Here is a 26,877-nt window from a genome sequence, read left to right as displayed (position 1 = left end):
ATGTGTTTGTTAGAGTGCATCTTCTAGGGTTGCTGCTTTTAGGAAAGATGACCCTATTATTTATTGAAAAACTTTATACTAAATTGTCTTTCAAGATAAGTTTTATTGTTTGGTTCTTAAACTTTTCTTTTCCCTTTTATTATTTTTTTAGGTCAGCCATACCTTTGGGCTCGGCTAGATAGAAAACCTAACAAACTAGCTGAGAAAAGATTTAAAAATTACCTACAATCAAAACAAAACTCACAAGGTTAGTGGGCCTTTTCCTTTTTTTTTTTTAGCTTTTTATGATTTAAATAACGTGCAATTTTTGGCTTATTTCTTGCTGTGGTGGTATTTTTATACATTATATCCTTCTTACAATTTAATTACTTAGGGGAAAGAAGAAAATTATAATTGAGTATCTTTGTATGTAAAAGAATATTCTTGAAAAGTATTTTAAATCATTTTCTTAACATTTTTACAACTCATTAGACTATGTTGATTTTATTAAAGTATACAAATTACTACATATATACTGTAATGAGCAACACATTTTGGTTTTGTTGCCTAAGAGACAAATATGTAATTTTATAAATCAGGCACAAAAATAACAAAGGATTATCAGTATGTTTAATTAAACATTAAAATGCCTCTAAATATTATATAAGCAGATATATATGTTAATCATTGTATATCTACTCATTCATTTATATATTTATAGTACATTAAAAATTCATCATAAATCTACACATACTGGAACATTGGCTTCTTTAGACTTTTATCACTATTTATAGAGTGGTGGGTTCAAAATTGAAAAATTTTTTTAAAAAGATTTTATTTATTTGACAGAGAGCAAGTGAGCACAAGCAGGGGGAGCGGCAGGCAGAGGGAGAGGGAGAAGCAGGCTTCCCACCAAGCAGAGCACCCGATGTGGGGCTCAATCACAGGACCCTGGGATCATGACCTGAGCTGAAGGCAAACACTTAACCGGCTGAGCCACCCAGGCGCCCCCAAAATTGAAAATTTAAAGTGCTAGTACCCTAACTCTGAGAATTGCAGTCACATCATGGTGATAATGGAGAATAATTATATAATATCTAATATCATGGGATTTATTAGCTATTCCCACATTGAATTTGTTCGTCTTTTATATTTTTTAAAGTATCACCACATGTAAAATTATTTAACTCTTTTAGAATTTTTTTGGAATGTTGAGGAGGACTTCAAACCTGTTCCAGAGTGCTGGATACCAGCGAAGGAAATAGAACAATTAAATGGGAATCCGATGCCTGATGAAAATGGACACATTCCTGGTATCATGAAAACTTTTCTAAAATGCATAAGGAATTTTTCTGGGAATGGGAAAATTTTTGCAAAAGTGTGCTTAGTAGAAAGATATCCCAGGTTAAGGTTCAGTTCAGCAGGCGTGTCTTGAATACCCTAATGTGCAGAGTACTCTTAGGTTCTAGTAACACAAAAATGAAGATTAGAACGTTATCCTCCATGATCTTTTAGACACTAGGGGAAATCCACCAATACTGTTATGATTTAAGAACTAAAAGGAAGGTATACAAAGTGTATAGTCAGAGAAAAGAGGAAGAGTTCTGGTGAGCCTGTGATAGAGGAGGCTTCTAAGCGGAGAGGACATCTGTACTGAAGCTTAAGAACCAGGAAGTTAGCTGGCAAGGATGAGGGAAGGTCAGCTTAGGCAAACTCCCATAAAGAGGAGCGATACGGAGTCTGGGAATTTTATGTGACACTTCTCTGTGGCTGGAATGTTTAGGGTGTAGGACATTGGAGGACATTATAAAAGTTGAGGCTGGAGATGTAGAATGGACCCAGATCTTAAAGGGGTTTATATTCCATTTAGAGGATTCTGAAGTTCATCCTGAAGATTATTAAGCAGGGGTACAGCAGAACTAAATTTAAATTTTTGAAGCAAGATTATGATAAAAGTGGGGTGGGTTTTCCTGGAGACTAATGGACCAGAAAAGAGGTTTTTACAGTTAACCTGAGTATTGAAGGTCAAAGATATGGTCACAGTGGCATATGTGTCCTAGTTTTCGTTTGTTTGATAAAGAATTGTCCACATGCAGGAACCTATTCTGGTAACAGAAGTTAGGAGAGGAATAGCAATAACCTTCAATACAGGTGGAATTAATACATTGTTCAGCAAATACTGCAACAGGACAATAAATTGTAGAAAACTTACTGCATAGGTCTATTGTCCCTGAAACTGGAGAGACAGTAGAGAGAAAACTTAAAAAAAAGAAATGAAATGAAAAAAGGGTTTTAATACTCTGTTTTAGAATGGTATTCAATTCATACTGAAAATTTTCTAGAAAGGAATGCTGAGTGCTCTATAGTGAATCATCAAGCAGTTAATTCCTCAACAGAATAAAAAACCTTATGATTAAAAGAATGATTAGGATTAAAAAAGTAGTAAAACTGCCAGCACTTCCACTGATTTAAAAAAAGTGTATCTGTGGGTGATAAACATCCAGAAAACATGGAAAATTTATAACAAATATAAAACTTGATTCAAGTCTCAATCCAAAGAAAAGCGGTGTCATGACAGTTTTTCCTTTACGTGATAGGTTGGGTACCAGTGGAGAAACACAACAAACAGTACTGCTGGCATTCCTCTGTAGTTAATTATGAATTCGAAGTTGCCCTGGTACTGAAGCATCATCCTGATGATCCTGGGCTTCTGGAAATTAGTGCAGTGCCGCTCTCAGATCTCCTAGAACAAACACTAGAACTTATAGGAACAAATATTAATGGAAACCCGTATGGTGAGTGAAGCCTTTTTCCTGTTCAGTTATAGTAACTGTATTTATAAGGAGAACTTCCTATGTTCAACTTAAAACACATACACTAAAGAAATGACTAATTTGAGCTAAATAGCTTTCTAGAATTACAGCCATTTCTATTTATGTCCACAGAGAAATTTATGCATGACTCTAACCATTTTATTAATCCAAAAAGTTGATTTTAGCCTCTCATTCTTTTGTGTAGTAACATTGTAGAACTAGGTATGAAAGGGAATTACTCAAGGGTAACTTTTTGTTGCTTTTTAAAATTTAGGTGAAATGAGTTGAATGAAAATCCTGTATTTTTCATGGCTAGGTAATTAGTTTAGCATTAATTAACAGCTAAGAGTAAATTAAGTAAAGAATTGACCGTGAATCGAGTATCAAAATCTGTACTACGGTGAACTGAGTACAAGTCCAGAGGGCACTGTGGAGAACATTGTTGACAGGGGGATGGAGACAGACCCCAGAACATTAAAGCTGGAATAGCAAAATCCTATATAGGGATCAGAAGCAGACTGGCAGGTGGAAAGAAGTTAAGACAGTAATTACACACGTTATCAGAGATACAGAGTGGCTGTTTGGCAAACATTGAATGATAGTTGGACTTGGCTAGTAGTATAGAGCAGGGGTTGGAGGACTTTAAGTCCAGATAGTAAATATTTAGGTTTTATAGGCCATAAACAGTACTTAAAAGAATGCGTATAGCTGCGTTGAAACTACAAAAACAAGCATCTGGTTGGATTTAGCCCATGGGTCATAGTTTGCTGACCCTTGGTATAGATTATATGAAGGTGAAATTTATATTTAATGGGATAAGGTGGCAGTTTTGAATGAGATCACTTATGGTATATCTCTCTTCTAGGAAACCAACTAAACTTTTTGGTAAATTTATTGCTAAATCTTTTAAAAGGCCTTTTTATTTGGATAAGTAAATTTTCTCAATTCTTTTTGAAACCTTTGTATGGCTAACGGAAATTTTTAACATTTAGGGCTAGGAAGCAAGAAGCATCCATTACATCTTCTTATACCACATGGGGCATTTCAAATCCGAAATCTACCTACCTTGAAGCACAATGATCTGTTATCCTGGTTTGAAGGTTGCAGAGAGGGTAAAATTGAAGGAATAGTATGGCATTGTAACGATGGCTGTTTAATCAAGGTAATGACAGAAAGTAGCTCGCGGGATGTCGTCGTCTTACTTCCTAAAACGAGGTAGAAGTGGCACTAGAATATTCTCTACAGATTGCAGTAATTCTAATGTGTTATAAAGAAATTTAATTTCCCATTCTCACAGGCCACCATTCTTTATATAATAGTGTTTCCCAATGTGTATTCATTCTCTGGGGCATTGGTTTTCCTAGACGCGCTTCAGAATTAAAGTGATGAAAATGTCTGGAAAAACTGCACATTACATACTGCCTTCTTGGAAATTGATGTTGCAGATGAATGCGCTCTGACATAATCCGTACCAACTTAGTTTAACTCAGCATTTCCCAAACTTACTTGATTATAGAATTTGAGTTAAAAGTGCCAAGGTAACAGTTAATATTTACAGAAGGAACTTTTATACTTTATGCCCTTTCTGTCTCTTGGACTTGTCTATTTGATTTCGCAAAGGTTTCTGAAATTAGTAATGTTCAGAACTGGACCTAGTCATATCCACCCCTGACTCCCAACAGTTCAAAAACTGAAATATCATTTTTAACCCCTCTCTCCATTACTTCACAGATAAAGATTCTGATCTGTTGAATCTGTACTTCTCCCCAACCAGTTGGCAGTTAATTTTCATTTTAACTGAAGCCAAGATTCATGCTTGACCTAGTTTATCACCCTCTTAAAGGTTATCTTTCAGTCTTATCCCTGTTCTGTCCATTCTTCACAGTAAGTGAAAATGTTAACTTTGCTGCATAAAACTTGCTTAGTGACCTTAAGATTATTCATGATCTGACCCTTGCTTCACTTTCTGGAACTGCTGTACACCCCCATCTGCCAAATATACCCACACAGTATATGTTCTAACCATGCTTATATAATTGCAATCAGAGCAAAAAAAGCACCATTGTGTCACGTGACATTTAGAATGCCTCCCCACCCATATTTTTTAATTGGCTAGCTTCTGTACTCAGCAGCAGACTCTATTCATTAAATTTTTATGGAGTCCCTGAATATGTTCCTGGCATGTTTCCAGGTGCTGGAAATACAGAATCAACAAAACAGTGTTTCTGCCTTCACGAAGCTCACATTCTAATGGGGAAGATAGACAATAACAAGTAAATATGTAATATGTCAGGAGGAGAACACGTATGAAAAAAAAAGGGTAAGATAAAGTGGAGCCTTAAATAGTGCTTGGCAGATGGTAGGCATTCAAAATAAATACTTAAAAGTGAATGAAGATAAAAAAGTATAAAGCTAATAACCTTTTTTTCTCTTTTCAGGTTCATCGCCATCATCTTGGTTTATGCTGGCCAATTCCAGATACTTATATGAATTCAAAACCAGTTATTATCAACATGAACCTGAACAAGTATGACCATGCCTTTAATACTAAATGTTTGTTTAGTCTTTTTTCAAAAATAGATAATCAGAAATTTGGTAGGCTCAAAGATATAATACTTGATGTATAAACTAAAATGCAATTAAGAACCAGCTTTATTGTTATCTTTGAATCTTGAATATTCTGCCACATGTGGAAGGTAAAAAAAATCTCAAGGTTCCATGTCTAATAGAGCAATGTCTTCTGGCATTTGAAGACATGAATTTCCCAGTTGCAAAGGTCTATTCAAAATTTTATTTAGAACCAGCAAATGAATTTCAACCACTAGACTTAAAAACGTAATAATAAGCTCCTTACCTTGTACAAAAGTTGGAGAAAGACAGCAGTTAAACCAACAATTCTGGATCATTTAAAAATTAAATAGTTCAAGATGAATTTATTCTAAACACTTAAAACATATGGCTGTAACCTCATGTTTATATACATGTACATATATATAAAATTCTAGAGTCTTAATACACATATAAATAAGTATATATAAAACCCCAATTTTAAATGTTAAGTTATTAAAGCTCACCCCATACTCTTTAAAAAACTTAAACATTATGTATACAGAAATTCATCATAGCTTATTTGATAGTCATAACTTACTCTAAAGGTCATCAAAACTATACTTTTCTATTATGTTTAAAATTTCCTATAATTTTATTTACTAAAACTTCAATTTAGTAAAGGTACAGGGTATGAAGAAGGAAATCATGTAGGTCCGAGACCTGCTTGATTTACAGATGGAGTTTTAACTTATAAAGTTAATAGTTAAGTAAAACTACAGGTAGAGGTAGTCCTTAATAAATGGGGAGATCAGCAGGACTTCCCTCTTCATCTTCAAACTGTTCAGAAGCAGCAACAGGACTAGTTAATTCAACTCCATATTGTTCAGAAAGTTTTTTTAACTTTTCTTCTAAGAGAATATTCTTTTTCACTTCTTCTTTATAATTATACTTCAGATCTTCAATTTCTTCAAAAAATGAAGGATCAAAGTTTTCCAGTTCTTTTTTCAGCTTTTTTATTTCCTCCTAATAGAAACATGGTATCTTTGAAAGGTATGTAGGAATACAATATATTCTTTAGATTTGAACTAAAGAGACTTAATTACAAACATAAAATCCAAAGTAACCTGAATAATCTAAGATACTTGTATACTATATAGGTAGAAGTATTTTCTTAGAATTTTGTTAATAAGGTTTCATTGTACAGCATAAGTAACTTGTTAGCTAGTAAAATTATTTGTTCTGTAAGTTATGTCCTAGTTTTTGACTAAAATTTATCAGTTCTTAAATGGGTAGGAGAGGGGTGGTATTTAAATCTTTCTCCAAAAGTATATCAGATACTCTCATTGAGGAAATCAAAAAGACTTGGCTATTCACAACACAAGTTATTTTGGTTAAGATTCTTTGGTCTAGGCTTCATTTATATTTTCTTTACAAATACCTATTTTTTTTAAGTGAATAATAGTCAACTTCTTATAGAATTAGGGAAACTCCAGGACTTCTACTTGGCTAAGAGGCATCTGGTGAAGAGACAATTTGAACTTTAGAATAGCTAGTGTTCACTAGTTAATTCTTCAACTTACGCTCTTTTGTTCTGTTTGTAGATTCTTTGAGAGAGAAAGCATGGCAAATATCTTTCTTTTTAATAAAGGGAGCTATTCCCGAAAAGAACTTCAAAAGGAAATAAGACACTATTCCCATAATGTGACCCAAAACTTAATATTAAAATAATGAGCTACATTTGTGAGAATCAAAAAATAAATTTCGCTTCAATACTACTTGTTTTGTCTGTTTTTTTGTAGCTCTTTTCGTATTTTTAACACAGATGAATGTAATGAATTCTGTAATATCAAGGTCAAATGTAACTCCAGGAATTTTTAGGATACATACTTAAAACTCAAAGATGGTGTTCATAAAAGTTGTTTTTAACAGCTGTTTACACAAAACATTTACAAATTGTAATTAGATAAAATTACCTTCAAATGCTGCTTTTCTAAATCTGAGGTTTTGAGCTGTGTCTCTAAATCTTTCACCTTTTCCTTTAGTTGATCAGGATCTGCCAAAAAAGTTATAAAAATCAGATTCTGCTTTTCCCCACTCTGACAAAGGATTTGTTTCAGAGAATAAGTAGAAAACTTAAGAAACTAGAGCCTAGAATATACGGCATTTTACTGAAACACTTTCCAGACTGTGAATACTGTAACGCTATCTCTATCAGATATTGTAGTTCCATAGCAGACCAAGAGAAAAGGCACCTGCTGGGTATTAGAAGTGTAGAATCAGGTTAATTTTTTACATGGAAGAAATTATTTTCCAGAGAAAAATCCTACAGCCAGGAAGCATTGTTAGGTACTAAAAGGACAACAAAAGAATAAGTAGACTGTCAGGTAAGGGGCTACAGCCAGAGCTGGCCAAATGCTCCTGGTCCCCAACAGTATTGGTTGTTCCATGTAGGTCAGTACACATTTACTGTGTAATTACTACGTGAAAAACATGCCAGGCAGGGTGGATAATACAAAGACGAATAAATCCTAATACAATGGTCAGATAACATTAAGTACACAAATAGAGCACAAGGGCTTTAATTTACTGGATCCTTAACCACCCCCGTCACCTGGAGTTAACATCTCTCCAGTTTTATAATGAGAATCAATTGCCATCTTTGCTAGAAACATTTTCTTTAAACACAACATATAATGTGTCGTGTCATATTCTGTAGCCATTGAAGGGTAAAATTTTAAAAGTAATGCTAAAGTTCTGAGAAAATAATGGGCAGCAAGACACATTTTGATGAATGAGACAGGAAGGTTTCTGTTCTATTAAGGTTCCCTTGATATGGTCCCCTAATTATAAGTTGGAGACCAGAAATATTTTCCTCATCCTTTCCTTTGGGAATAGTCAACAGAACCCATCTTCCTTTGGAAAGCAGAGCAAAATCATACTTTTCAAAACTTCCCTCACCTTTGTAGAAAGTGCTAATGATTTTTTATAAATTTGGTTCTTAATCACTGTAATGCTATATTGAGTTGATTGTCTTAATCAAAGGGATGCTATATGTTACACAGATTTGTAATGAAATAGTGCAGTAAAAATGATTATTATGTACAGCACTTTCTGAAAGTTAGCTTAATGGTATTTGACTGCATGATCGAAATGACAAATTCTGTTTCAAAGAATTATACCAATTTATGCCTGAACAAACTTTGACTGTTTCATACAGCTTTTTCAATATTCTGCCACATAGTCTTGTTGCTACTTTGAAGTATCCTTAATCTCCTTTAAATAGATGAAGAATACAGGGTTTTGAAATTTCCCTCTCAGGAAACAGAGGTTTCTTAGGAAGAAAGAACTTGCCAAACATCAGCAGCATCAACAGGTCTTTAGGAGTGTGCTAGTCTGGTAACCTAAGCTGGCTGCTGTAAGAGCTACTGTTGAGAGAGATTTACATGACTGTTTTAGTCACCAAGAGGTAGCTAAGGCATTTCCTTGGTCAAAAGCAGGGAATGGTGAGGAGCTTTGGAGTTCCACAGATTTAGGTTTCATCCTGCCTCTCTCACTTCCTAGCTGTTGTGACCTTGTTACTTAACCTCTTTAAGGTGAAGATCATAGGAAAAATGGAGACAATAGTACCCACCAAACAGTGCTTTAAGAGTTAAATTATAAAATGCTGGGGTCAGGGGAGAAAAAAATTATAAAATGCTTGTAAAGCACTTAGCATAGTGTCTGGTACAACTCATACATGATAGCTTTAACGCAAAGTAGCAACAAGAATATGTGGTAGGATACTGAAAAAGCTGTATGAAATAGTCAAAGATTGTTCAGGTATAAATTGATAGAGTCCTTTAGAATAGAATTTGCCATTTCCATCACACTATCAAATCAAATGATTCTTGTTGTTAACAGTGATGTTCTCAAAAGTCAACCCGAACAATGGATTCGTGAATGTTGAACCATTCATTGCTCTTAGGGAAAACATTACACATACACATACTCATATCTCACATACAGTATAATTTTAAATCCTGGAAACATCCTGGTAGATTCTATTTTCTTTGTTTTATAAAAGAGAAAACAAAGTTCAGAAGTGTCAACTGACTCTCCTGAGGCCCCACTCGTGTCACAGTTGGGATTTAAACCCAGTCCAACTGGCCCCAGAAACAGCTTCTTGCCCTGTGCTGCACTCCCTTGTATGGCCTCCATCTTCTGGTCATCTGTATGAGAGAGCTGCAATAATGCAGAGCCTCACCTTGTTGGATCTCATCTGGAAAACGGTGGGTCAGAACTTAAATTTTTCACTGCTGTGTGTATCTGCAAAAGCACCAGGAGTACTGGTTTTGGGGTTACAAGTAAATTTTAGTGAGTGGCTGAATTTACAAATACAGACTCTGAAAATAATGAGGATCAACTTATGTATGTATACATAATGCATATATGTACATATGCATACATACGCACCTAGCAATACAATGATTAATCACTTCTGAATGGAAGCATGTAGAGGACTAGACTGTTTTACTTTGTAAAAGGGAAGAAGAATGTAGGCAATGTTTACTATATGTTTGAAAGTTAATAAGAGGATAGGGACACCTGGGTGCCTCAATCGGTTAAGCATCTGACTCCGGCTCAGGTCATGATCCCAGGGTCCTGGGATTGAGTCCCTGCAACGGGCTCCCCGCTCAGCAGGGAGTCTTCTCTCTCTCTGCCCCTTCTCCTGCTCTCTTTCTCTCTCTCTCAAATAAATTAATAAAATCTTTAAAAAAAATAACAAGAGGACAATAACATTTAGAAGATAATGTTCATGTTCAGAGGGCTTAAAAGGGCCTACTTAGAAACTGGATACCACAGACCTAGCATATTGCTTAGCACTGTGTCATGATTAAATGTAACACCCATACGGAATATAAAAAGAAAAACACCTGAGTACCTGCTGTTATAAACAACTCAAGAGGACTCAATGGGAACATGACTGTTGCATGAAGGAAAGAGCTCTGAAAACCTGCTACCAGGGATTTGATTTTATAGGAAGACAATCATCAGAAATCTGAATAAATAAAAAAGGCAAACCCTAATTCAAAAACTTGGGGTTAGCTAACACACTAGAAGTAGAAAATACTTTACCAGATACAGTGCTTTGAGCTCCACTTTGGTCTTTGTTAACTTCTAACTGATGGATTAATTCTGTTTTTTCTTTTTCCAGCTGACTATTAGCTAATCTAGAACATAATGATTATGTGTTAAAACAACAAAAAACACATTGCTTCACAAAATATATGGGTATTTCTTACGAACTTTGTAATGTAAATTGCTTAGAACTTGCTGATAATTTATAAAGGTAAACATTTATTCATTTACTCTCACTGTTGCAATGCTACCATTCTCAAACTGAGATCAGAGAATGAAAATTCTGCAGGATTCTTTAAAGTCTGACCTGATGTCATTTTTAAGACTTTTCCTATTGGAGGAACCTCATGAGAGTATTCTGCACAGAATTTTGGAAGTAAATTTTTTTCTTGTCTTTCATTAATATTTGCCTCTGGGAAACTAAGGTATAACACATTCTATACTATTAAGAAAATTTAAATTAGAAGCTTGAGACTTTTATTAGGATCTGGTTTACCCTTTTTTCAGTATCTATTATCTATTATGTAAGAGAGTAATTGGCATTAAAAGGATGAAATAAGACTGATAAGCTTGTTAGGCCACAAGGTTGAAAAATCTTAATCTCTAGATGTAGCAAACCTGGTTATATTAAAAAAAAAATTTTTTTTAAGATAGATTAATGAATAGACAATGTACCTTAGAACTTGAAGTTCCTGCTGAAGGCTTTGCTCTGTCTCAGCTTCTTCAGGAACATGTTTGAGAATCTTAATCTTTGGGCACAAAAAAAAGTTAGAAGACAGAGTCTGACATGGAAATACGATGTTTTATAAAGATACACATTTCCAGTAAAGCATATTAAAAGCTGGGTTTTCAAAAGCACGTAAGATATGAGCACATATCTATCATGTTCTAGTCACTATTCATTCAATAATTTACTGAGTGCTGCATGCCAGGCTTTGTCCTAGGCACACGGAATACAGTGATGGCAAAATCTCTCCTGGCATGTTCCTATGGTCCTTACGTACTTAGTGGGGGAGGAGACAAAGACAAATAGTAAGCGTCTAATGTGATAACAGGGCCAGATGGAAGGAAGGGCTATCAAGAAAAATAACTCAGGGTGAGAGGATGGAGAGTCATGGAAGGTGGTAGAGGGTTAAGGAAGGTCTGAGGAGCCTCCGTTTAAGCAGAGACATAGGGAGTGAGCTATGAGAATATTTGGATGGAGAGTATGTTAGACAAGGGGAACAAGTCCAAGATCCTGAAGCTTGAGTTTGGCCTATTCAAAGGACTGAGAGAGGGTCCATGTGGCTAGAATACTGTGAATGAGGGGAAAGTAAAGATGAGGCTAGAAAGGAAACCAGATGCCAGACAATGTAGGTCCTTACAGCCTATGAAAAGTACTTTAGAATTTTATTCTGGGGTAATGAGGAACCACTGGAAGACTCTGAGGATGGGATGCTGTGATTTTCCTTATGCTTAGAAGGATGACTCAGCAGCTATGTGGAGAATACATCAGGGATAGGGAGAAGGTAAAACAAGGGAAGAGTGGAAGCAGGGAGACCAGTTAGGAAATTACTGGAAGAGTTCAGGTGCGAGAGAATAGCTTAGGCTAGAAGGACAGTGTGGGAGGTGCTGAATGAAACATCAGATTTGGGATATATTTTGAAAATAGAGAGCTGATGTGATTTAATGAAAAAGATAACAGGGTAAGAAAGATAAAGAATTGATAATCTAAGGGTTTGGGCTTAAACAAATGTTTGAATGGTAGTGCCATTCACTCTGATGGGCCTTTTAGGGAAGGAATTATCAAGTGTTCATTTTTATCTACAAAAGACAATGCCAAGGAGTGGCTTGAGATACAATGCATTGTTTTCTCATGGAAAGAAAAATTACTTGCCTGTTGCTCAAGGTCTTCTGTGTATTTCTTAGCTTTTTGTTCCCTCTCTGTTGCTTGCCTTACAAGCTGTTTAAGATCAGTAAGGCTTTGGGTTTTTTTGGCAATATCAGTCTCCAATTCTTTCAGCTTGGTTTCGTACATTCTAAAAGTGAAGGGAAAAAATAGTGTAATGGAAAATAATTTCTCTCATTGATATAAAAGCCATTTCAAATTACTGCACTGAAAATAACTATCTTATACTGTTTCTTCTAGTCAGATTCTAGATATTTATTTAGCATTAGGTGAGAACAAGGGATAAGTATCCCTAATTAACAGGACAATTAAAATAGAGCATTTAGGTGTTTCCCAAGGTTATAAACAAGGATGGAGCCTGAATTTGGCCACTGTTAAAAAGATTAAAATTAGTATCTCTTTCAGTCATAGAACAAAAAAATAGTGCAATTCATCCATGAGAATATCAAATTCTGTATTATTGGGTACTCTTAGAGATACATTTAAAGATCACAAATTAGAACATTTCATATATACATCATGTATACACACGAAGAAGTATACAAAAAAAAAAAAAAAGTGTCCAAAAGGACACTGTTGGGAGAAGGAAAAATGTGCAAAAGCATGGGTGAAAAAAATGGCACATGACATAAAAATCTGAATGTATTTGTAAACTCTAAAGAAACGACCAGTAGTTCAGAAACAAACAAACAAACCAGATTCCAAAAGAAATTTTTAAAACATAAAGCCAAAATGATTTTATAAGCATATCATTCCACCTTAAAGGGAGACAATGCTTATAATATTCAAACATCTCCAGAGAAAAGAAAAAGAATGCTTCGGCAACAAAACCAGGTGAGGACAGCACAAGTTGTACAAGAGAAATTACTTCAATACTTTCAAGTAGTTTTTGATAAATCTTAGAAACTGTGATTAGAAAGGAACATTCCTAATCTGACAGACTGTCCACCAGAGAGGTCCAATACCAGAAGCTTACTCCTTCAATTCTTTGCTCCAATGCCCCACCCGGAGGGGCCTTCTCTGATCACCCCACATAAAATAGTGCCAGCATCCCCAGCCTGTCTCAGCAGTCAGTGCAAGGCGTGAGAAGAACAGACGTCATTAGTGTGTTGAGTAAGTAACAGAGCGACCGACTCTAAAGAGTTCAGCATGTGGAAGACCTAATGTGTCACGGGTCCCAAAGACATTTCTAAACCACTTTACTGAGGTGGCTGTATAATGCCAGCAGCAGATCTTAGTAAGGTTTTTGTTGTTGTTTCGTTGTTTTTTTTTTTTTGGAGTTAGGGAGGCTTGAGGCCTCGCATTGCCAAAAAGTATCATGTTAAAGCAAACCACCAAACAGTTCATCAAGGAAAGAACTAAGTTAATCAGAGTAGTGTCATATTCTTTTAGAACAATAATGACAGCATTAGAACCAATTAGGCTTTGTGCAAGTTTTAAACTATTTGTTCCTACCTTGTAACGACAACTGATTTCCAGCTTTTGCTGTCAGCACCTTCAAGCTGTGGGCCTCTGCTCTCTGCCAACTGTAATCTCTTACCAGTCTCTTCTAGTTGCACTGTCATCTTCTCATTTAATATCTCTAAATTGTTCTTGGCTATCCGCAATTTTTCTGCAGCTTCAGTCTCCTATCATTAAAGACTAATTAGTACAGGATGACAAAACAATACTGTTCTCACAGATGCAACATATTCAAAATTACCCCTACAAATTAGAAAACAAAAGTAACCTGGCAGTCTAAATGCTGATTAAAATTCCAATAAAAATCCAATATTTTCTTTATAACAGCAATATGATCGTAATAATTAGGACAACAGATCATGTAAACGAGGTTAGAAAAATACATTGCAAGTATTTTACTCTAGTGGTTACTTTACATTTGTCATCTTTGTAGTATTCATGGATAATGGGATCGTTTATGTCTTAATACACTTAGAAGATGTTTTGCTTTGACCAGTACTTGAGAGACCTAGCTATGAGCATCAACTATGTGTAAGTACCATAAATTATCTCCACTGTTGAACATCCATTCAAAACACACTGCACTCTGGTCTCACAGTATATTCCGATACTATTGTAACTAGTTTAAAAACCTCAATTTCAGTTTAGTCACTGGATCATCCATATAAGTAACAACACCTATTTGTGGGGCAAGGAATATATTTTGCAACTTAAACAGAAAGGAATCTTATTGTTTAACAAAACAATTTCATATATTCCTTACTTTATATCAATCATTGTTCTGAGCCATGTGCACAAATATTAACTCATTTAAATCCTGCAGCAGCTCTGTGAAACAGATATATTTATTATGCCCAATATTATAGATGAAGAAATTGAGGGATAGAGAAGGGTCAGTAGTTTGCCCTTGTTTCCACAGCCAGTAGGTAACAGAACTAGGACTTGAATCCCAGATGTGTAGCTTCTACATTATACTGCCTCTTAATTTTTTATTTTCAATGTGCCTCATGGTGAATGGATGGCAGCCATAAAAATACAATCCCTACATCTCTTCACATCTACTCTGAAGAGACACTCTCATCAGCTTTTCCATTCAGTTTTTCAGATGTATTAGTTAATTAACATAAAAAGTAATTATTAATCAGTAATGAAAGTCATACTTTTTTAAGTTCTTTACGAAGCCTTTCATTTTCAGCAACAATCTTCTCTGTGCCTTTGGACTTGGACTCATAGTGCATGCTCAACTGATGTCCAAGATGAACTTTAAGTTTTTGTAATTCAGCCTAGTAAAAAACAAACAAACAAAAAAAAACCCTATATATTATCAAAACCAGGAAATAAAGTCCTATAAACTCATAAAACTTAATTCAAAGCAGTTTTAGAGCCCATTTTTGATAGAATGAACCTTCCCTTTCGTATTTGTCATCTAGAGCAGAGGTTCCCAACCTTGGCTACACAGTAGAATGAGCTGATGACTTAAAATCACAGTATCTATTGTAGGACCCACCCCAAAAGATCAATGTCAGGACTGGGGGCTTATGCATCTGTATTTCTGAACACAGACACAGGTGAGTATTTGTGCTGCTGAGTGAGAACCAGTGGTCTTGAAATAATAAAACGACCAGTGGAGCTACTCTAATTATTCTTAGCCTTGTCTCCAATAAGTTTTTCCATATGTGTAAAACAGTCACTGCATCCATTAAAGCCATTTTATATAGTAGGAGTATATTTAAAATCTTCCTTAAAAAATAAAAATTATAATAGTAAAAACATCCCATGCAAATGATCACATTAAAAAATTACCTTCAACTTTTCATTTTCCAGCTCAATATTAGCCATTTTTTCACTGGTCAGTATTCCTGATGCTTTTTTCAACTGTTCATTTTCCTTTTGGACTTTTTCAACTACTTTTTTCATTAAACCAATGGTTTTTTCTAGTTCTGGGATTGTCTTTCCACTTCTACCAGACTACAAAAGAATATATTAACTTTTTATCTAATCAAATATCAGAGAGTATAATATAAAACACCAACAACATAAAAGGCTCATTATTACACTCAGTGTTGATTCCTAACATTTGAAGCCAAAACCTCTATTCAATTCATCACTACAATAACCCTTTGCGATAGGAATTATAATTCTTTTAAATACAAACAAATCAAGACTCAGAGAATTTGATATTCCTAGTCATGCAGCTAATAAGTAACAGCTCAAATACTCCAGCCTTGATGTCTGTTCCAAATGAATAAGCCTAAGAACCTAAATAGTCTATTTAGCTAAGGTTCTTTCCTATATACCAGAATTTTCTTTATATGAAAAAAAAAAAAAACCCACAAAAGAAAAGTTGTGTCATTAAAGAGTTCATGAGTTACCAAATTTGAATTGAGCATAATAGAGGTGATTTTCTCTAATAATAGCCATTGATTAGAAATTCCGTTTCTGTCCAATATAAATATAAGAGACATCCGAAATGAAAAAACCTAGTGTAGAGTTATCAATAGAGATGGGTCACCCATTAATAACTTTAACTGCCTATGCTTTATATTAAGGCTTTTAACAGTTGAGCAAAAGAATCTGCTTACTTTTTTTTGCATTTTAGTTAGTATTGACACTATGCAATGAATAACCCTATAGTACATAAATTTAATATATTATTATTTTAATATATTATTTTAATATATTATTAATATGGGCGCCTGGGTGGCTCAGTTGGTTAAGCGACTGCCTTCGGCTCAGGTCATGATCCTGGAGTCCCTGGATCGAGTCCCGCATCGGGCTCCCTGCTCGGCAGGGAGTCCGCTTCTCCCTCTGACCCTCCCCCCTCTCATGTGCTCTCTCTCATTCTCTCTCAAATAAAAAAAAAAAAAAAAAAAAACTTTAATAAAAAATATATATATATTATTAATATGACCTTTCACTATTAGAAAAGGTCAAATTAACATTTTTATTTAGGAAATTAATGTTGCTGTCAGTGAGATGTTTGTTCTGAATACTTTTCTAATAATAACTCAATATTTTCACCAAATCTGTCATATATTTAATATTATTACTTGAACAAATTTTTATATTGATTGCTTCCATTGTGCCACTTGCTAACGAAATCATTAGGGGCTTAAATCTTTGGCCAGGGCCTCATAAGCAGCATTTATTCAGTGTAAAAAGTGAATACAAAATAACATGGGAAGAAAAATACAAGAATAAAAAAATTGGGAAACATATTTACAGAGCATTATACTAAGAAGCTGCCAGGGAAATCATAAAAAAATAGTTACAAATGTTAGAATTGGACTAAGATAAGTTAGTAGTTATCTTCATGAACAGAAGGAGGATTCCTAGAAGTTAAGTGTTTTCAAGGTGTGAAGGGATACGCAATGAAGAAAGATGATGTGGTGTCCCAATTGAAATAAAATGCATGTAAGGTGTGACATGATAAAATACATTGACTTGAAACACAAAGAAAAGCTTTATGATATTTTACATTGTAGATACAGCAATATAAAAACCGAGACTACAGGCACTAGTAAAATCATATCACTACTGTTATGACATATCCAAACTTGTTTTTCATTACCAACTTACCACTTCTGAAACCAAAACAAATACATGGAATGTTCTCACACACTCACCCCTCTAACACGACCAAGTTTCCGCTCAACTTCTGCTTTTTCTTTCTTAAGAAATTCACACATTTCTTTCAAATCTCTTACTTGACTCTGAAAAATTAAAGCAAACATGTAACAGTTTAACACAGCTATCACCGCTGAAAAGGAAAAAAAATAATTCATGTGAACTATCAATTTCTTCAACTCTCTAGCCAAACTGAACAAGATGGTCTCCACAGCAATAAGGATTTTGAACTAAGACATATGTTGAATTAAAGTTCATTAATACAAGCATATTTTATATATGAATTTCAAGAAATATTTTCCACATTACTGCCTTAATAGAGAGTTTAGAACTCTGATTTTAACCGCCCCATAAATTACATATGCAGATCCTTATACAGATGGTAAAGAGGAACAGTACTGTTTCTAACAATGTAAAACTCAGAATGTTCTAGAACCCAGGGCATTATTATATCATTACCAGTGAAATTAACAGATTGCTAATATTCTAGGTTAGAAAACAGAACTGAAACAATTAGCCAGCCAGAAGAAAAAAAGATTCCCATAAAAAGATGAGATTTGGAAAACCAAAGATAAATGTATTATAAACATCAAAATAAAATTCCTAAGAGAGATAATTATCCTAATTTTTTAAAATGTAAACACTTAATTTAAAAAGAAATCCTAATATTTTAAAGAGTGATAATTGTTAATGTGCTAAATACACCGTCCATCCTCTTGCCTCAGGGCTTTGAACTCGATATTTCTGTTGTCTGGAACTCTTTTTCTAGTACCTGTATGACCCACTTCCTTACCTGTCCCCTAGCTCTCTGCTAAAATATCATTTTATTAAGAAAGCCTTCCCCTATTACCCTAATTTAAATAGCAATTCCATACACTCCCAAACCACCAACACGCATACACACACCTTTCACACCAACTGTGTTTTTTCTCCTTACCACTTAACATTAGCTGACACACTATATATTGACTTTTTACTTATTAATTATCAGTCTTCCCCACTAGAATGTACGTTCTTCGAGTGCAAGAAATTTTTTGATTGCTGTTTCCTAGCACCTAGAAAAGTGCCTGACAACAGGCTTTCAACAAATAATTGTTACGTGAACAAATGTATAAAGTGTAACAATACCATAAAATTTTATGAATGTGAGTTTCTGACATCTTCATAAACTAATATGAAGAGGGACAAAAAGGCTTTCAGGCATTAGACTTCCTAACTAGAGTAAAGAACATTAAATTTACCTTTAATCTTGGCAAATCTTTATTTGCTTGTTCAAGTTGAAATTTTAGTTCAATATTTTCAGATGACAACTCCAAGTTTTCCCTCTGAAGCTGCTGTTCTCTTTGACAATGATCATCTGACTCTATCTCGGAAGTCTTCAGGAAAATAAAGTTAGAAATATTTTTAACTCAATAACAAAAGTGGCATAAGACATAATGGGATAAGAAAACACTAGCTAACAGGGAACATTTTTCCTCAAAAAAATATGGAAAACTGGAGAGCTCTAGAAAAAAATTGCCTCAAATAAATAAATTAGAATATAAAAATTGCAGGAGAAAAGGTAATGCAGTTTAATTAATATAGAAAGCAAAGTCAAGGATGGCTTAATAATGTCCACACACATTAACGTCTCCATGTATACTCTCATAATGACTAAACTAATTTGTGCTAGTTTTTCCAGTCCGAAAGTATGGTTATTATTTGTTATGGATTATATTATGCCCTAAACCCTACCCCACTCTCAAATTCATATGTTGAAGTCCTAATCCCAGTACCTCAGAATGTGACCTTATTTGGATATAGGACCTTTTCAGAGGTACTCAAGTTACAGTCATTAGGGTGGGCCCTGACCCAGGATGAGTGGTGTTCTTATGAAAAAAGGAAATTTGGATACAGAGATATGCATAGAAGGGAGATAATGTGAAGAGACAGGGAGAAAATGGCCATCTATAAGCCAAGGAGGAGGGCCTGGAAAAGACTCTTTCTTCACAGGTGAAAGAAGTCATCAACCCTGCCAGTAACTTGTTTTTTGGACTTCTGGCTTCCAGAACTGTGAGAATAAATTTCTGTCAGGCCACCAAATCTGTGGTGCTTTGTTACAATAGCCCTAGCAAACTAATACACAAACCTATAAAAAGAAGTGCCTTAATTTCTTCCTCCTTCTTGGGAAAGCTCTTCTTCATCCCTTGAGCGAAAGCAATCACTCCCTCCTCTGAAATCCAGTTACACTATATTTGTATTTCTCTTGGCACAAATCCACCTTGGGTTATTATTTATGTTCATTTTTACTTCTCCTTCTAAGTGACAAGTCATTCAGAAGAGAAATATGTGCTTGATTACGTTTTTCTATACAGTGGATAGAATACCACCTACCTCGTATGAGTGTTATGGGCATCATATGAAATAATTTTGTTCAAGCACTCAGCATAGTTTTAGTTTGTCCTCCCCCATCCCTTTCTCCCTCTACTGGCTTGATGGACTATCAAGTCAATAACTCCACAGACATTAGAGTTTAAAAAATGTAGTATTATACAAATATATCCATTATACATGGCTCTATACCATCTTTTTAATTAGTAGTAGGTTAAATACATCACATTCTGATACATTTACCCTTAAGTAATAAAAACAAAAGTAAAAGAAATTAAAGACATTAAAAAATACGATAGAAGAGTAAAGAAGTTCTAGGCTGTTGGATTCTGATGTGAGGGCCCAGAACACTGGCAGAAACAGCACGCATCCCCCTGCATCTATCTGTTCAAAGCAGTGTGTGGGCAGATGTATGTATACAGTGGCACGAGAAAGCAGACAGACATGTTTGTTGAGGTCCGTACCGCAGGAGTATGTCTTTGCTTATTTTCTGTCAAATCACCCAAGTATACATGCCGATTCTGCTGCTATTAGGTTAACACTAGGCAAATCATGCCACATGCAAGGTCCTCGGTTTTTCCATCTTACAAATGAAGATACAACACGGGGTAATTTTTAAGGCCTCTTCAGACACAGAAATCTGTAATGCCCTCTCCCAGAGCTCTTCTGTCACCCTCACTCCATCTCTTCTGTCTGTAGTAGCTATTTAACAAATGAAAAACACCTACGGGCATCACTGATAGATAGACATCAAATATATTAAGTATCACTCACAGAAGAGAGTACTTCTACCTTATTTCTACCTTATGATCTCACATCAGGTTTTTTTGTTTTTGTTTTTTTTTTAAACAGTTCTCTCCTCACTAAAACATGGAGGCAATTATGTAAGTACATATGGATCACTGCCCCCCCATTCTCAAAAAACAAAATTAAAAGTATTAGTTGAGGGGCGCCTGGGTGGCTCAGTCGTTAAGCGTCTGCCTTCGGCTCAGGTCATGATCCCAGGGGCCTGGGATCGAGTCCCACGTCAGGCTCCTCGCTCCGCGGGAAGCCTGCTTCTCCCTCTCACACTCCCCTTGCTTGTGTTCCCTCTCTCGCTGTCTCTCTCTGTCAAATAAATAAATAAATAAATAAATAAAATCTTTGAAAAAAGTATTAGTTGAAATTGTCCAAATTTCTGGAAAATAAATTCTAATGAAACTCTGTTCTGTAAAAATAATATAAATAAAAATCTTACATAATGAATTTTATGAGATTTCCAATTCTTGTGTAGAAGAGGAATTCTGCTAAAAGGGATACACTGCTAGGGGCGCCTGGGCGGCCCAGTCGGCCCAGTATCAGACTCTTGGTTTCAGCTCAGGTCATGATGTCAGGGTCGTGAGACTGAGCCCCACATTGCTCCGTGCTCAGCACGGAGTCTGCTTAAGATTCGCTGTCCCTCTCTGCCCCTCCCCACTGTGTGCTCTCTCTCTAAAATAAATAAATCTTAAAAACAAAACAAAACAAAACACAGGGGAGGGGATACACTGCTAGAAACCAAATTCTTAGTGGATAGGAGTTAAAGAAACACACATTGGAAGCCTCAAATTTTTAATTACTTATTATCAAGCAAAAAAAAAAAAAAAGCATTATAAACCTGGATAAAGAAATAAAGAATTAAGTCACTTTCATCCATTTTCCCTTCACATTTAAATGTTTGCTTTTATTTATTTATTTATTTTTTAAAGATTTTATTTATTTATTTGAGAGTGAGAATAAGAGAGAGAGAGAGAGCATGAGAGGGGGAGGATCAGAGGGAGAAGCAGACTCCCCGCCGAGCAGGGAGCCCAATGCGGGACTCGATCCCAGGACTCCAGGATCATGACCTGAGCCGAAGGCAGTCGCTTAACCAACTGAGCCACCCAGGCGCCCTAAATGTTTGCTTTTAGTGATGTTTTTAGGACTTGGGTGACTGGAATATCTAGGTGGAAAGGATAAAGACAAAAAAGATAAATGCTATTTGATTTCAACTGGGGGCAAACTTGTCTAGGCTCTACTGCACTGTAAATGGACCAAAAGTAGTGTGTCACAAGAGAGATCATAGAGTTAGACCTGCATTTAGATCCTGGTCCTGCATCACTAGAGATGTTACTCATGCTCCAACCTTCCCATGTAAAACAGAAACAACAGTCTGCAAAGTGCTATGAAAATTATACCTAGACACAACATAGACAACAACACGGGCAAACTCCCTTTTTTCACTATAAAAAAGTATTTGTCATATACTATGTGGCAAAAAGATGACCAAAGAATGTCACACAGTATCATAACACATTTTTACTGATAGTAGTTGCTGTAATAAAAGTTTGTGATGAGACTCCAGAGCATCCTGATTTAGAAATTTCTAAGGCAAAATGAATACCTCTAAAGAGCCTGATTTTTGTCACCCTGTTATCTAAGCTAATTCTTTTTAAGTGAGTACCAGTGCTAAAACAGTGAGTACTAAAATGAATTAGGAAATGCATAACCATTAATTTTGGAAGGAACTAGTCAAATATTAGAGCTTAAGACACATTTCATGAAGAGTTAATATTTTTTACAAATCCTATAGTTTATTTCCATTTGCACCACATATGTATACCACTTGCTAGAGGAGAATTCAGCTAACACACACACACAGGACCGCCATCAACTCAGACCTGGGACACTTCATCTCTTGGCTGGATGGGTACATCGGCGTCAGAATCTGCCTGTGCGTCCTCCTCAGCAAGCTGATTCAGGGCGGCAGCAACTGTAGCATAATCAGGGTCCTCTCTGGCAGATTCTTCTGGATCCAAGTGGTTGTTGTGACTCACATCTTCAGCTATGTGTCCCTTTCCTTCATCATTCTTGCCTAGCTCATTCTCTTCCTTGTTCTTATGTTCCTGTTTATTATTTTCACAACAGTCTTGATTAATTTTCGTAATTTCAGGATCCGGTGCATTTTCAAAATGGGACTTAACATCTGCCAAGATACCATTAATTGACCTAAATGGACTTGACTTATTTTTTGGTCTTGTCTCAGATGTACTTAACTCCGTAGGATCTACAATATCTTCTGCTGTGTGATTTTCTTCATTACTGTAATACTGTAGAATATTTTTAGGTACCTGATGATATAAGTTGTCACTGGTATCTAATCCCTTCCCATTTTTAATTCTGAAAACTGTTACGGGTTTTTTTTTGTTCCGGTGTAAAGTGTTCTTTTTGTGAAAAGTATTTTGCCTGTATTTATTAACACTGGTAGCAAGGGTAGAAAGCGTAGTTGTGTCACATAACAGATTCTGCTTGAAGCAGAAAAAAGAGAAGAAACATGAAAAGAAGAAAAAGAAAAAAATAACAAAAATATACACACTATTTGTTTTAAAGTAAGATACAACAAACAATATTAATATCTTTTTATAAAGGAAAACTAGAAATATATAACACATTTGAATGGAAACAATGCTATGACATACTTTTCTAATTCACCCAATTGTATGTTCTTGCCACAGCAAAACTCAAAATGATAATTTCATTTAAAATCTCATTTGTAATAAAGTTTTATGCAATGCATAAGAATCTTAAGTTTACTTATGTAAGAGGATTAAAGAAGTTCATATACGCCACACCTGGTAAAAATAAAAGTTGGATTTATTGCATTAATATTATAAGAAGAATCTAAGGTTCTGGGTCAGATAAAGGTAGAAGTTGGTATCACTTTTAACCTTTAAAAACAGAAAAACAAAAATGTGTGCACTTACTGAAGTTCTAGAATATGCCTCCTTTGAAAACTGTTTTTCTAAAACATGAAGTTTTTCTTGGAGGTATCTATTTTGTAAACGTAAATCTTCTATGACAGAATCTCGAGGGAGAGCTTGGCGGGTCCTATGAGAAACAACAACAGACTCTTTACTATTCAAACTTCAACTCTCCACAGTTTTACTATGTCAAAATACAGAAAAGAAAGAAAATATATATTTATTAACACTATATTTATTTGAAATTCCACAAACTTGTAAACTTTACAAAAATCAGGACACGACTATTTATAGTATAAAGTGATCCTCTACAGAGGATTTGCTGTAGGGCTCTTTTGAATGATGAGTTAACAAGTGTATTTTGATTTACAGAAATAATCTTTAAAGAATATGCATCTATTTATATGGAATTGTATAAAACAAATCAAAATAGCCACTATTTTTAAAACATTATATAATAACTTCATAACATCTGTGTGCTTCTCAAGAAGCTCAAGGATTCAAAAAAGGCTCTTGGTGATGCCACGGAATAATCTGTTACTCCGAGTCTTATGTGCATGGCCTACCCTAACTGTCCAGGAGTCTACCTTTACTAAGGCAAAAAAGTCTACTCTTACCCATACATGAAAGCTTCACCCCTGCCACTATGTCTCTGCTAGGGTTCTGCTCTCTTGGAATGTCCCTCCTCCCTTTAATATCTAGATCTGAATCATTAAATTTAGAAATTCAAGTTGAACTGAGAAGGTGAGTTCCATCTTTTCTATCAAATCTTCTCCAATTACTTCAGCCCACACAGATTCACATTATTAGAAAAACAAAAACAAAAAACAAAATACTCTAAAAGTATTAGGTTTCAAAACTAAAATATTTTGATCCTTGGGAAAACTGCAAAGGAGAAAAAAGGGTTTGATGTTGTTCTGAACATATGTTTAGATCAAGACAAACAAGGAAGGGAAGGAGCCACTGATGGGATCAGACAGTAACTATATAAGAGGTGTCAAAAGAAAGAATTCTTCAATTACTTTTTTCTTCATCACAGAAAATTCTGAGGGATTTAAGAAACAATGATTTAGGAAAAAAGGAAAGGAATGTAGGCACTCAGGAGTGTTCCTTTAAAGGAGTTCACATTACATTAACATGCAATCACAGGCATTGATAAAGAAGCAATAATGGTATTTTTTGAAGATCAATAGAAAGGGGGGGAAAAGTATGATAAATTTAAGAACAGCAAGTATCCTCATATCCAAATATGACAGCTAGGTACCAGACTTTAAAAATGATCGTTAAGATGATTTTAGATAGCTTGTCAAGTACTTAGTAGGGGAAGTGACAGATTATGTAAAACTAATTGAAGTTCATCTAAGAAGAAATGAATGAAACAAATTATTACAGTTTCAGTTGTTGTTAGGACATGATTTTATTTTGCTTTGCATGACTGATTATATCAGAAGACACAGCTTGGAAAGTGGGGACGAAACAAAAAAATTTCAAAGGCTCTGCTAAAGAAATGGTACAGCACAAGGGGGTGGGGGTGAGGGTGCAGAGGGGGGATCTGGTTCTAGGTACAGTGGAGTAAACATATCCAATCTTGTCTCTCCCGAAGGCATGGAACAACTATCTGAGAACTTAGAAAAGTAAGTATTTTACAGATTGGGACAGCATACCGGAATTACCTATCAGCAAATGGGCAGTGATTTACACCTTTCCTTTTCCTCTGGTGTTTCTTGGCCTGAATACAACACTGATTGAAACCTGAAGGTGAGTGTGAGTGCTGAGGGAGAAAACCCCAGATTTCGTTCGAAGTACCAAAAGGGGGAGCCCTAGGAAAACGGAAAGTATCAGGGAGATCACAGAAAGGGAGGAACTCAAGAAAGGGATCCTGTAAAGTCGTTTATGAACTTCTGGGCTCAATGCTGAGCTGTGTGTGCATGGATCTGATCTTAAAGTAGCAAAGACTCAAAGAACTGAACTAACAAACCAAAGACAGCCCATGTACCAGACTTCCAAACTGGGAGGGGCACAGGCAGGACAGATCCAAAGAGACTGGAAAGGCTTTGAAAACAAAACTGATATTAGAACCACAGCCCACAGAAAGCAGGTTGGAACTTGAGGCCTGAACCTATCCAGACTGACTGCCTGCTAAAACAAAATTATCCACATTTTCCATAGAATTTAACCAAGATCCAAAGTTTCACCACATAATATTCAGAAGTTCAAGAATACAGTCCAAAATCAGGTGGCATACAAAGAACCAAGAATATCTTAACTCACATGGGAAAAGACAACAGAACCCAAGCCTAAAGTAATACACATTCCCATCAGTTACTATGGGTCAGTCAGTTTTCTTCATTATAAGGGGAACCACATTTTCATGAAACAGCCTACCTCATATATGAAATGTCATTTTCTAAGTCAAGATTTCTCTTTTTCAATTCTTCCAACTCTTTTTCTGACTCCAAAGCTCGCACTCCCATAACTTGATCAACAGTAACGCCAGTTGTTTTTAGTTTCCTCTGCAAAGTAAGTTTCTCTTTGTCAGCTCTGTGGGATTTAATATAGCATCATGAAAATATATAATTCACTGTTTTGCGTTCAATTTATTAAACCACAGCTTACTCAATTACAGGACCAACATAAAAAAATTAGACCCTTCTGTATTTGCTATGAGCTCACTTATTTCAAAATTATAGGAACTCCATTTATAAATTGTTAAAATACTTTTTTTTTTTAAGATTTTATTTATTTGGGAGAGAGAGAGCATGTACACAAGCATGGGGGAGGGACAGAGGGAAAGGGAGAAGCAGACACCCTGCCAAGCAGGGAGCCAGATGCGGAACTTGATCTCAGGACCCTGGGATCATGACCTAAGCCGAAGGCAGATGCTTAATCGACTGAGCCAGCCAGGTGCCCAAATTGTTAAAATACTTTTAAACACATTTTAAAGAAAATAAAAAGTGAACCACACATAGTAAATGATAATTAAAACTAGGAAATTTCTCAAGTATGATATCAAGTATGTACTATCAAATACGAAAAAATGACTTAACTTCCAAATCAATTAAAGACTTTACACATAACTAATTAGGCTTAAATTTAAACTCACTTGGCAAAAAGATCCTTCAAAGTATTCAACTGCTTTGTTAGAACATAGACTTCCCCCTCTTTTTCTTTCAACTTGTTTCTAATTCCCTCTATTTTGGTTTGCCATTTTTTACCTTCTTCCCACCTAATTAATTCTTCTTTAGCACTCTGTAAACAGTAACGAAGGAGAAAATTACCAATGTTGTTTTTAATTTCAAGATTTATCAAATAC

The 26,877-nt window shown here is 35.3% G+C and overlaps 2 protein-coding genes across 5 annotated transcripts in view; one reads left to right on the top strand and one right to left on the bottom strand.

The window, feature by feature from the left end:
- Positions 1-26,877, top strand: part of CUNH12orf29 (chromosome unknown C12orf29 homolog) — a 60,440-nt gene that overhangs the window by 6,157 nt on the left and 27,406 nt on the right. For 2 of the 4 annotated variants that reach the window (XM_034987879.1, XM_034987880.1), the window contains 5 exons: positions 152-247; positions 1,176-1,292; positions 2,577-2,774; positions 3,785-3,954; positions 5,231-5,484. In XM_034987879.1, coding sequence (XP_034843770.1) covers positions 152-247; positions 1,176-1,292; positions 2,577-2,774; positions 3,785-3,954; positions 5,231-5,419 — 770 coding nt within the window. In that variant the 3' untranslated portion in view covers positions 5,420-5,484. Of the gene's footprint in view, positions 1-151; positions 248-1,175; positions 1,293-2,576; positions 2,775-3,784; positions 5,113-5,230; positions 5,485-25,167; positions 25,199-26,877 lie in introns of those variants that run through there. The other 2 variants (XM_034987881.1, XR_004676138.1) reach the window with 2 other exon arrangements.
- Positions 5,484-26,877, bottom strand: part of CEP290 (centrosomal protein 290) — an 85,219-nt gene continuing 63,825 nt past the window's right edge. Inside the window, exons 42-54 of the mRNA XM_034987874.1 lie at positions 26,668-26,813; positions 25,950-26,105; positions 23,568-23,691; positions 18,678-18,812; positions 17,436-17,522; positions 15,613-15,777; positions 14,970-15,092; positions 13,804-13,976; positions 12,337-12,478; positions 11,136-11,209; positions 10,458-10,552; positions 7,316-7,395; positions 5,484-6,365 (exon numbers count right to left, since the gene is read on the bottom strand). Of these exons, the coding sequence (XP_034843765.1) occupies positions 6,135-6,365; positions 7,316-7,395; positions 10,458-10,552; positions 11,136-11,209; positions 12,337-12,478; positions 13,804-13,976; positions 14,970-15,092; positions 15,613-15,777; positions 17,436-17,522; positions 18,678-18,812; positions 23,568-23,691; positions 25,950-26,105; positions 26,668-26,813 (1,731 nt within the window). The 3' untranslated portion in view covers positions 5,484-6,134. The remainder of the gene's footprint in view (positions 6,366-7,315; positions 7,396-10,457; positions 10,553-11,135; positions 11,210-12,336; positions 12,479-13,803; positions 13,977-14,969; positions 15,093-15,612; positions 15,778-17,435; positions 17,523-18,677; positions 18,813-23,567; positions 23,692-25,949; positions 26,106-26,667; positions 26,814-26,877) is intronic.

The sequence above is a fragment of the Mirounga leonina genome, unplaced genomic scaffold, assembly GCF_011800145.1.
Source record: "Mirounga leonina isolate KUSES-001 unplaced genomic scaffold, KU_Mleo_1.0 Mir_418, whole genome shotgun sequence".
Classification (NCBI taxonomy): domain Eukaryota; kingdom Metazoa; phylum Chordata; class Mammalia; order Carnivora; family Phocidae; genus Mirounga; species Mirounga leonina.
Note: the sequence above shows the minus strand (reverse complement) of the source record. Positions and strands in the feature narration are given on the sequence as shown.